Source organism: Cryptomeria japonica, chromosome 5, assembly GCF_030272615.1.
Source record: "Cryptomeria japonica chromosome 5, Sugi_1.0, whole genome shotgun sequence".
NCBI lineage: Eukaryota > Viridiplantae > Streptophyta > Pinopsida > Cupressales > Cupressaceae > Cryptomeria > Cryptomeria japonica.
Genome location: NC_081409.1, coordinates 384,859,328 through 384,871,193, shown reverse-complemented (window position 1 = coordinate 384,871,193; position 11,866 = coordinate 384,859,328). Strand labels below are relative to the sequence as shown.

The 11,866-nt window shown below is 32.2% G+C and overlaps 1 protein-coding gene across 1 annotated transcript; it reads left to right on the top strand.

The window, feature by feature from the left end:
* The first annotated feature begins 200 nt into the window (after window positions 1–200).
* LOC131066166 (uncharacterized) lies at window positions 201–1,176 on the top strand. Its single transcript, XM_058000866.2, has one exon. The coding sequence runs from the start codon at window positions 290–292 to the stop codon at window positions 893–895; it is 606 nt and encodes a 201-aa protein (XP_057856849.1). The 5' UTR covers window positions 201–289; the 3' UTR covers window positions 896–1,176.
* The last annotated feature ends 10,690 nt before the right edge of the window (window positions 1,177–11,866 follow it).

The window sequence follows — 11,866 nt, the reverse complement described above, 5'->3', positions numbered from 1 at the left end:
ATCTGATGTCGTCATTTTCTATATTCAAAGCGTAGAATACAATCAGTTTTTCTTTTTCCAAAAGATAGGCCATTGTGAGAAAACTGGCGCAAGAATTCACTGCAATGGTGAATCGATATCAATTATTATATTCCAAGCGACAGGCAGCATAACAGGTGGCAAAGAGTTGATACTACATTAAATAACCTGGGCCCGCCAAGGCCAGAATTGATAGGGAGGAAACCGAGCAAGTGGGCGTAAAGCGGTAAACGACTGAGAACTAGCAATCCGCCCCCGCCCGCGGTATGAGATGGGCTATATATTGAGGTACAGATCTCCACTCGGTTTGACACCAAAGGCAAATCCAATGGCTTCTGCAAAGACTAGATCCAGCGCCCCTGTTCTACCCCGTGCCCTTCAGCGCTCCCTTTCCCCCACCCGCTATTCATTTTCCACCTCTCTCTCCACTAAGCATTACATTTCTTCTCCTGTAATCACTTTCGACTTAGCCAGATCCGTGTCGCCAAAGAGGAATCTGCAGGCCCGCTCACCGGTCCGTTCGGTTCCGCCCAAGGCCGGGCAGAGGGCAGCCGTTCCAGCCGGTTCGGCGAGGAAGATGTGCTTGTGCTCGCCCAGCAATCATCCTGGCGCGTTCCGTTGCAATCTCCATAGGAATTGCCCCCCTTCCTCTTCCTGTTCCTCCGCTTCTACCAATTCTCAGCTGCACATGCGCAGATCCGCCATGAAAAACTCGCTGGTGAGAATTGGCAGCGTGGAAGGAGGAGAATGGATGAAGAAAGCACTCTCTGCGCTCATCAGGCCCTCCTCTCATCAAGTACGAAGGAGAACGTCGTTCCAACCACGGCCCAGCAGGCTCCGTCATATGACCATGGCAGAAGATATGGCCGTTTCGTGAGGGCCAGGCCGTTGCCCATTCTACACAACTCGCGTTTTGCTCGGTCGAGGAAAACGCCACAGCAGCGCATAGCAGCGCATAGCAGCAAGCAGCAAGCAGCGCGCGGTCTTTTTGATTTCCTGCTTAGGGTTTGGTCACATGACTAGAGATTTCTTATACAAATCCTCATATCCTATAATATCACAGCCTGCCGAATTGCATCGATAGATCGATATTCAGAAAAGCTAAAACATTCCGCTGACAGAAAGAAAGAAGTTTAAATATCAATTAAAGTTTGTGAAGTGTGTATAATATTCACTTTCAATTACATTTCCTGTTGCAGTCAGGATTTTCAGTTTGAATAAGTAAATGTTAAACCAAGTAAAATAATTGGTAAATAGCAAATGCCAAATCAATACTATTACGAGATGTTAAATACGAAGAACGTATTGACGCCTGTTCAGAACGCCGTCTGTTTAACCGTCGGCCTGCAAGTAAGTGAAAACGTTACGGACTATATGTGGGGTTATAGAACACTCCGTTTACGTTCCACCAATCCGTTTTGACCGAGGTACGTACAGGTGACTCTGTTAATATGCTCTTGAAAATCATTAACGGCGCTATTATTTAAGGTAGCTGACTTGTTTGCATTGTTGGTAGCGCAGCTTTTGGTGGGTTAATTTTGGCAGGTAAAGTGACCTCGCTGTCGACGGGATTTAACAACTACCAAAAATGCTGTTTAAAAACCAAAAATAAAATTTACATGTAAAATATACCAAAAGTTTATAATCGGTCCCGTCTTCAAAATGTTGGTAATGTTTACTTCACCTTTTATAAGGGAAGGTCACTAGGTCGTATTCCTAAGTTATCCGCATTCCTCCTCTCCTTTTTTTACTTTCAGTGTGATCCTTCTCGAAGAAAAGGGCTTAGTTGTTGGTAGGGTTAATTTTGCTTCTTTCAAATATTTTTAGATTGATGTGACAAATTCATATTTAGACTGAAATTTTGGGTTAGGTGGAAAAAAAAATTAAAAAATTACATTTTATAGGACAGTATGTTAAATGACTAGTGACTAAGTTTTATTATATATTTAGTTTCTAATTATTAATTAGCAATCGTAACTTGGTGTGCGATAGGTACTTTGAAATGGTGTGGAAGGTCAATTAGGAAAAATGTTGGTCTATTTTTTGTATACATTTGTGCACTACATGAGGTCAATTGGGAGTCCATTTAGCAAGAGTTGTTATTTGTGCAATGAAAGTGTCATTGAAAAAGTGATAGTTTCAAATCAACCATGCATCCACTTCCTAGGACCCAAACATGATTGAAATAAAACCTTTAATATAATGAATATAACTAGGTTCCATTACCAACTAGAAAAAGAGGGAGAGAGGGGTAAGGACATAAAGATAAAGATAGAGATGGAGTAAGAGTTGGAGATGGAGGAGAGGTGGAGATAAATAGAAAGGGGAGAAAATGATAGAATGATATGGAAACGATAAATATATAGAGAGGTAGAGATAGAGAGATAGTAGGGGATACAAATATCCACTTAGAAGGAGATAGAGGAGTGAGAGAGATAGGGGTGTAGGGAGATAAAGTTCGAGAGAAAGATATGGATAGAGGAATAACAAGAGATAGAGATATATAGGGCTCGATAAAAATAGAGAGATATGGATCGAAAGTGATAGTAAGAGGAGCGAGAAGGAGATAGAGAGAGATAGAGATATAGAGTGAATAAGAAAGAGGTAGGGATAACAAGATAAAAAGGGACATGGGGAGGGACACTTAGGGAGATAGAGATAGAGGGGGCAAGTGTGATAGAGATAATTAATAGAGAGAGTTATAGAGAGACAAAGAGATAGAGATTGAGAAAGATGGAGAGATTAAGATAGAGATAGAGACAATGAGAGAGAAGCATGGAGTGTGTGTGTGTGTGTGTGTGTAAGAGAGATATGAAGAGACAATGGGGAGATAGATATGTATAAATAGATAACTCGAGGAAGGGAGAGAAATAGAGAGAGAGGGGAGAGAGGGAGAGGGTTTAAATGAGAAATGGAGAGAGATATATAAGTTGGGAAAGATAGAGGGGGTGGAAGAGGTAAATATATAAAGAGGGAGATGGAGAAACATAGATAAAAAGAGGGAAGCAATGAGAAACTATGATATGTAGAGATAAAAAGATAAATATCTAAGAAGTGATATATAGAGAGAGGTAGAGAGAGGGATATATAGAGGGATAAAGAGAGAGATAGAGATAGGGGGAGAGATAGAGATAGGGAGGGGGAAACATGGAGTGTTCCTATGTGTGAGAAAGTGAGAGACTCAAAGAGATATAGTACTTGGTTGACATGACCATAAAAATTTTATGATCTTGTTGGCCAAGTATTATGCTAATATTTTGTTAATAAGACACACATATTTTGTTAAGAGATTTAAAGGGGTGTTTTTTGTTCAAATGATAGGGAAGGTTTTCTATGGAATTTTTATAATATCTATTGTAATAAATTTTTTGATACTATTAATAAAATAAAATCTTATTACTGACCAAAAAAAAAATCAAAAGATTATAAATAAATTTTAATTATTTTATCTATAATCATAAATCTAAATAATAATGTAAAACATAAAATGAAAACCCTAAAAGAAATAAATTAAAATTATATGAGATCATTTTTATATAAATTAAGTTTTGTAATTTGTTATTAACACATACTTTATCGATTCTCTCTTTGTTTGTGTATATTTTGAAAAGATACATATTATTTCTCTTCTGCTCTATATTTTGAAAGAGATGAATATAGAGTCTTTTTTCATGCTTCTTAACATTAATTAATCAAACATTCTTTAACTATTAAAAGCAACAATGTTTCAATAAAACCTCATATTCTTATATTATTTTTTTTTAGTATGATAGATTGGATTTAACTAAATATTTTTTAATGTAATTTAATAAATTATATTTATTTTCGTACCATTATTTTATTTTTGTGATCGAGCATACCAAATTTTTTATATTTATTTATTCTTAAATTTTGATTTCCTAAAATTACAAAATAATGTATATTTACTTTTTAATTAATCATATAAATTATTATAAATAATTAAATAAATATATTTATTATAAATTTTAAAATAAATTTTAAGAAAATTTAATATTATTTATTTATTTAAAAGCTAATTTACATTAAAATTATGTTTTTAATTTGAAAGTTAATTATTAATTTGTTAATACAAATAATTATAATTTGAATTATATGATTTTATAAATTTATTGTAAATTTTAAAATATCAATAAAATACAAAAGATTATATGACTAAATTTTATTTTCTTCAATTTCTTTTATTTAGAAAAAACACATTCTCTAATTCAAATGTAAATAGAATATTACATTGACATATTTTTTTATGATTCACAAATAGTATGGATTTGACCTCTACACTTAATGGTGGTTAAGCATACCTTTCAGACATCTGATTTTTATATACAAGTGCCCTTTGTTTTACTTAAAGCATCTCAAGTTGAAGTCTTTGTCATCGTTCTAGAGTGTTTTTTGTTGGTAAATATTGGACAATGTGCTAGAAAATTAGATTTCTGATAATTAATTTCGACATGCTACTTGAAAATGAAAATTCAACATCTTAATATTTATCCATATTAATTCTATACAAATTTGACAGCTTACTAAAGGAGCGCCTACAAATGGTGAAAAAAAAAAAGGAACGAAACCCTATGACCATGGTATCGGGCTTGGATGAACTACATCTTACGGTGTCGAGTAGGAAAGAGTGAAGGTGAAAAACGGAAAGGAAAAATTCATAATCATTAGTAGGGATGAATGGATGAGATGATTCTAATCATCTTACATCCCTTATGAAACATTACGCATTGTTAAGTTAGTTAAAGTTAGGTTGATGCATTTCAAATAAGAAACACCTTCGGTATAAAAGGTATAAAAATTATATAAAAAGATTTACATCATCACGCTTCATATTCTATCATGATAACAAAAATAGTAAAAATATAAAAATATTTTTCTCCCACATAAATTAGAGTGATTAAACTCAATGAAGTTGTTTCAAATATGAAATATTTTGTACAATAGAAAATAGTTTAAAAGTAGGTAGTGTGTTTGGATATGAGAGAGTTGGTTTAAGCATAAGCTACTCTAACTGTGTTTTATTCTTTCCATTTTAATAAGCTTTCCAAATAGCTCTGAACCATATATTTATGATGGGGTCCAAACAAAAGTGATAAGAATATCAGTCCACCCTGACCTATTGATGTTATTGTTAGGTAATTGAAGAGGAGGACAAAGAAAGTTGGTGCATTGAATGCTCAAAGACTGGAAGGCCAAGTTGCCCACATGATAATACTCACTTGGACAGGAGTGTAGATAATATATAACTTTCTACTTTTTAATAAAATACTCAGTTGGACCAGGAAACAGTGTAGAGTGAAGATAATACATAACTGTCAACTTTTTAGTAAAATATCCACACGAATTTTTCTATGCAAAATGGTCCTTTGCATTGCATTATATGGACAGACAGATTGAAAGAAAAAGCTTAATAAGCTGTCAGCGTGTCTTCAAAATACCCAAACAAATGAAAAGAAATGTGGCACATCAAATGAATGTGGACATGGGATAACATGCTTATCCATATTTAAAGGATTCTCTGTCCTGCAATATCATCCATAGCTGAGTTTCAAAGGATACTGTTTATTTATTTATGATTGCTGCGATGTACCAACTATTTTTTTTTTTTTTAATTAGTTTTTTTTTAAAGTCAGAGGATAACTATTATGAATTACTGTAGCCATATATTGATATTGAGAGTATAAATTATTAAGTAATTAATAATTGATTTTTATTTTTATAAGTATTTATTTTGTTAAAGTCATTTGGAGGTATGATTCTAGTCTCATTCTTTTAGAGTGTTATAAGTTTTTATATTTAATAAGATTTGATCTATTATGAGTTATGCATAAATCATTCATCTTCACCAATACATAAGTATAATAATTATTTTAATTTGTGTTTGGAACTCAAGAACTTAAACAATATTGAAGGCCACACATGTTTTAAAATGGGATAACAAGCTATGTGGGCTTGATCTTAGGAGAAACTCCATGACTAAGTGTGTTTGAGTTAAAGTAGAATTGGGATGGTTGACCTCTGAGGAAGTATCAATGCTTCACCCCTATGAGCATCACCTAGATGTTTCACAAGAGATGGGTTTGTGCGAACCACTACTCGTAAAATATGGGTCTATGAGTTTGACTCAAGAATTACATAGTTGAATATTGATAGCAATATCATAATTTGTCTCACTAAAGAGAAAGACCTCCTACTTATCAATTGATGAGGTCAAAGGGCTATATAATGAATGGTTCATAAGGCACAACACTTACTAAGGCTTTGCAAATAGGGTAGCAAGCTAATGGTTTGATCTTGAGAGAAACTCCATAGTTAATCATGCTTGAGTTAGAATATTACTGGCATGGGTGACCTCCCAAGATGTCTCAAGGTTTCACCCCTAGGAGCATCGCCTAAATGCATTGAATGTTAAGTAATGTGTTTGCATGAACCACTACTTATGAAATACATGTCAATGAAGTTCACCCAAAATCTACACTTGAATAATGATGACAATATCATAATATTTTATTACATTATGTAGTCCACCTTATTGGTGCACAATAAGTGAAAATAAGGTGACTAGAAAATATTCAAATGTCTAAGATGAGAGTGCAAAATGGTATCTATTGTTGCAAGTGTTGATGAAATCCTTATGATTATGATTTACAATGATGTTAGCTAGTGTAACATTCTAGTGATAATCTTTAAATAATAATTAATGACCTAGGATTGTCCTTACATAAAACATCCCAAATGTTTGACTAAAATTATTTCGGTACATATGTATCGATGTGTAATATACAAGTTTTAGAACTATATGCATTGAGAGTATGGAATTTAGAATTGAAATGGCGAGACAAGATCACAATGCAAATAATACTATGGATAAATCGACATCCAAAACCTAGCCCATGAGGGTGGGAATCTCAGGGGTATTTAAAGTAGTCTTATTATTTGACCAAGCATAATGATACATTTAGTGTAATTCCCATAAAGTTACCTAAAGAAAACTTCCAAATAAACTAACAAATTTTTTTATGTGTATGTGATAAGACAAGAGATATATATCCAACAAGTACTAGTTTCATCATATTGCATGAGTGACACCTAGTACCACTAATGTGTGATAACAAATCACAAATACAATGTCAAAGTAGCTCGACTACGTTGTGATTTCTCAAATGAAGATGAAGGAAGAGGAATTCAAATGGATTCATCAGTAGAAGAGAATAGATGTGACATGCATCCCCTTGAGACAATACTTGACTTGTCAGTGGAAGGACACCCAACTAAACCCTAATAGGTGGTACAATTTACCTAGGTTCAAAATCAAGTTATGTTAGGTCACTACTTGACCAAGGGGTCCCAAGGAGTAAACTGCTACTTAACAAATTCAATCTATTAAGTGCATAATGGGTCATAAGTGTTTAAGTTATAACATTAAGGAGGTATCCCCTCTTGTGACTTGAGTTAGTCAAAGACACTATTTTTAAAAAAAATGGATTTGAATTTTAATTTAATAAATTGAAAAGATCTTATTTGTTGGATGAGATCAATTCCACCCCAAGATTAAAAAAGACTCATAGTCAACCTTAGAAATCATAGGGATAACTATAAGCTTGGGATGTCATTAGTTACTTAATATCATAACACATTGCTTCTAATGAAATTTTAAATATTGAAAGAAATAGATAGATATATATCACAAGGTATTAAGGGAAGAGAGTAATTATATAACTATTTTTTCTTCAATATTTAGGGAAGATAGTTTGGGGGGTTGAGGATTGGGATAGGATATTGGGTAAAAATTTATCATCTTTTTTTTTTTCTTTCACAGGGCCATTAAATGAATTTAGTTATGTTATTTATGTAGGTATTATAGATAGATGTATGCATACATTCATGTATGTATGCGCACGCGCACACACACACACACATTTATGTGTGTGTGTGTATGTATATATGTATGCATATGTGTCTATATATATTTATATACATATGCACATGTATGTGGGTGAACTCACAATAATGGTTCCCACTTTTTTGCCACTTTTGACACTAAGATGTACATTTTTAAAATAATCTTCAACTTCCGAGAACTATAACTTTTAAACTATTAAAAATTTGAAGATGATGTAAATTAGTGATTTCTAGAATTTTGTTTGTAGATTCTATATACATTTTTTTCAATTTTTTTTGAAGGATTTTAAAAAAAAATTTCCATCTCCCTCGAAAAGTAGTTTTTTACAACAAACTACATTTTTTAAGAGTGATGTGCCTCCCAAAATGCATAACTTTTTTTCTATAAATGATAAAAACTCAATTCTTTCGAATTTTGGTTTTTAACATAAATATCCAGGGCTTGCATTTGGTTTTATAGTGATATGTTCAATATTTTTCATTTTATAAAGTTTTGAAGTCCAACTAGTCATAATTCAAACATAGGTTTACGTTTGAACACATAACTTGTTCTATATAAATCGAAATTCAATTTTATTTTTTTGTTAGAAAGAAGACATCAATACCAGGGGCTTAGATATTTTTCAGAATTTTTTTGAATTAGTTTCTTATTTTTCCCAATGCGTTGAACAGGGAAGTTCATGTTCGGTGAAAAACCAATTTTTCATAAAATTAAAAAAACAAGAACATAATAAATTCAAAATATAACAAAATTATACTCATTGGAAAGCTTGCTTCGAGTACTACCATCTAATATTTTTGGGTTATCAAGATTATTTCATTTGTGCTTTGAACTAGAGCTTCAAAGTCATTAATTCTTCAGAACTCTGAAATTTTTTTGGAGAAACCTTTAATTTGAGGGTTCGAATGAACACCAGTTCGAGCGAATTGGGTTCGCTCGAACCCTCCCCATTCGCTCGAACCAATGAGCTTGATTTTGGCACGCACATTTTTGTAACGGTCATGTTCGAGCGAACCCAACAATTTTTAACTGTCGGGTTTCGTTCGAACTCTGGCCGACACATTTTTTGTTTTTTTTTCATTTGTGGAGTCGTATAAATGTCCATAATTTTTTTCATTTTTTATCACACAAATGATTAAAATAATTCACATTTTTGGATGAGAGAAGATATTTGAAAATTATTTTGAAAGCAATAATTTGAAGGTTTTTTGTAAAAGCATGGGGAACAAGAAGAGAAGGCAAAATAAGACTTCAAGGAATTATTCTCCCGAAACGGAAGAAAGATATTGAGAACAAAGAAGACAAAGATATCATGATGCAAGTATGTACTTTTAATTTTATTTCTATTTAATTTAATATGTATTACGTATCAATTAATTAGAACTCAATATTTTTTATCTAATATTTTTAATGAAAATTAATTTAAAAAATCTTAATTAAATTAATTGGAAATAATAGGATTAAAAATAATTTTGTTTTAATTGTAAAGCATAATTAATTTGAGATAATACATGTGTATTTGCAAATTTCAAATTCCATCAACTTGCTTGTTGTGTAATTGCATTTTTCTCCTATATAATTAAGTCCATTTATAATAGATAAGACCTATTAAGTCATAAAATTAATAAGACCTATTATGTCATAATTTCTAGGTTCTAAATTATATATATTAAATATTTAATCTACATGTACAAGTAATTTCATGTGATAGGTCCTTTAATATCACATAATATATCTGTCTTAAGGGTAGTTAAGTATATTAATTGTGAAATGTTTTTTCAAATGTGGTCATATTGATGTTAATAATAAGGCCTATTAGGACTATTACATTGATTATAGGTCTTAAATGTGACATAAATTTATAACCTATTAAACATGTTGAATAATTTAGGTGAACTATTTATATTCAACTTCACATACATGCAAAAACATTTCAGATTAGGAGGTCTATTATGCAATAATAGGTCTTAAATATACACACATGTGACAAATTATAGTCCACCTACATTATGGTCCATAACAAATTAATATGAGGTCACCTAAGTTATCGTATGCATGCATCAAAATATTTGTACTTTTAATTTTCAAAATTGGAATTTCTAATTTATCAAAATTTTATTTTATGTGTTAAATTAGTGCTCAAAATTAGAGATTGAACTTTAATCCTAACCTGAGAACAAATTGAACTTTAAACCTAAACTGGTAATTTAATTAGAGTTATAACAATAAGGTCCTGAAAGTAATTAAATTTAATAAACCAAATTGAATGGGCTAATTTTAACATGTAAAGCTTTAAGCCAAATTCACCCCTATTCTTAAACCTAATTGAATAATCTCTGATTAATTCAAGAACCTTACACAAACTCTTAAATTATGTGCAAAACGGGCAAACGAACCTGTTGAAGAACACAATATAGTTGATGAACATAGGGAGGAGATTGTCCAAGTTGAACCAATGGAGACCTTTGAAGGAGAGGGGTCAGGCTCCTTACCTCCAACTGATATGGATGAGCATATTGTGGATCTAGCTAAACAGGTGAAGAGAAATATTTCTTATAAAAATTTAGATCGTTTACTTGAAATGGATGTGGATGAGTTGAAACGTCTCAGTGAAGAACCTAGACATACTTAAAGGAGGTCAATGAATAAAAGTGGAAAAGAAATAATGTCTCATTTCAACAATCTTGATACTACACTAGAAAAAGCTCAATTGTTATCAATTGTACTTACTCATAAAGACTTAATAGATCCAATGAAATTGTTGGGTACAGATACAACAAGTCAAAAGAGGAAATATTCTCAGCTACAAAAATCTATTGTTGATAATGTTAAGAAAGGTTTGGTGAACATTGGTAAAAAATTCTCGAAAACTAGATAAGACCATTTCAAGAAGAGTGATGTTGACATCTTTAGTAAATGAAAGATTGCCTCAAAAAAGACAAATCTCTTCACTGTCATCTGAGTTTGGTTTTAGTAGAAGGACAATATCTAAATATGTTAAAAGGAGAAAGATTTTGGATGATACTACCTCAGAAGGGAATTGGGCAATTATGTGTAGAGCTCCTCGTTCTGATAGAATTGAAGATGTTGTTAGGAACTTTGTGACAAGTTTTTGGAATGATAATACTCGCCCTTCATCAAATAGTAGAGATGTTATCAAGCAAAAGATTGGTCCTGATCGTTATGATCTCCATGTAAAACATTGGATAGACACAACAAAACATGAATTGTATGTATTGTTTACTAAAACAAACCCTCATATAAAGATTGGACAAACCATGTTTGAATGGTTAAGGCCATATTATGTGAAGTTAAACAAAGTTTTTGAAACTTGTTGATGTCGTTATCACATCAAATTTGACTTGTACTATCAGTTGTTTCGAAAGATTAGAGAAGATAGTGATGGTTATGAAAATACTCCTCCTAAACGAACAAGTCAATTCATAGCATCCATCTTATGTGATAAATCAGATGATAATGCAACCGGTCAAATAAATTGCATAAGAGGAATTTGTGGAACATGTGGGGACTTGGCTAAATTGCCTTTGAGAGATGAAGATACTGACATGAGGAAGATGGTAAATTACAAGAGTTACAAGTACAAAAAATTTGAAACAAAATTTGGAAAGGAATCTACAAGGCTAGATTATGTAGAAGAGGAAATACCTATTGGAACATTTATGGAAAATTTTTGTAAGTTGATAAAACCATACATATGCCATGGTTTTTTTGCCAAGTGGCAAGCAGAACAATTTAAAAGATTAAGAGACACTTTCCCACTTGGAACTATTCTATCTATAGTTGACTTCGCAGAGAATTACTCTTTTGCACATCAAAAAGAGATTCAATCAGAGTATTACTTTTCAAAGCAAATCACTATTTTCGTGCATGTGTGTTATCGACATGCACAAATGAATTTGGATGGTG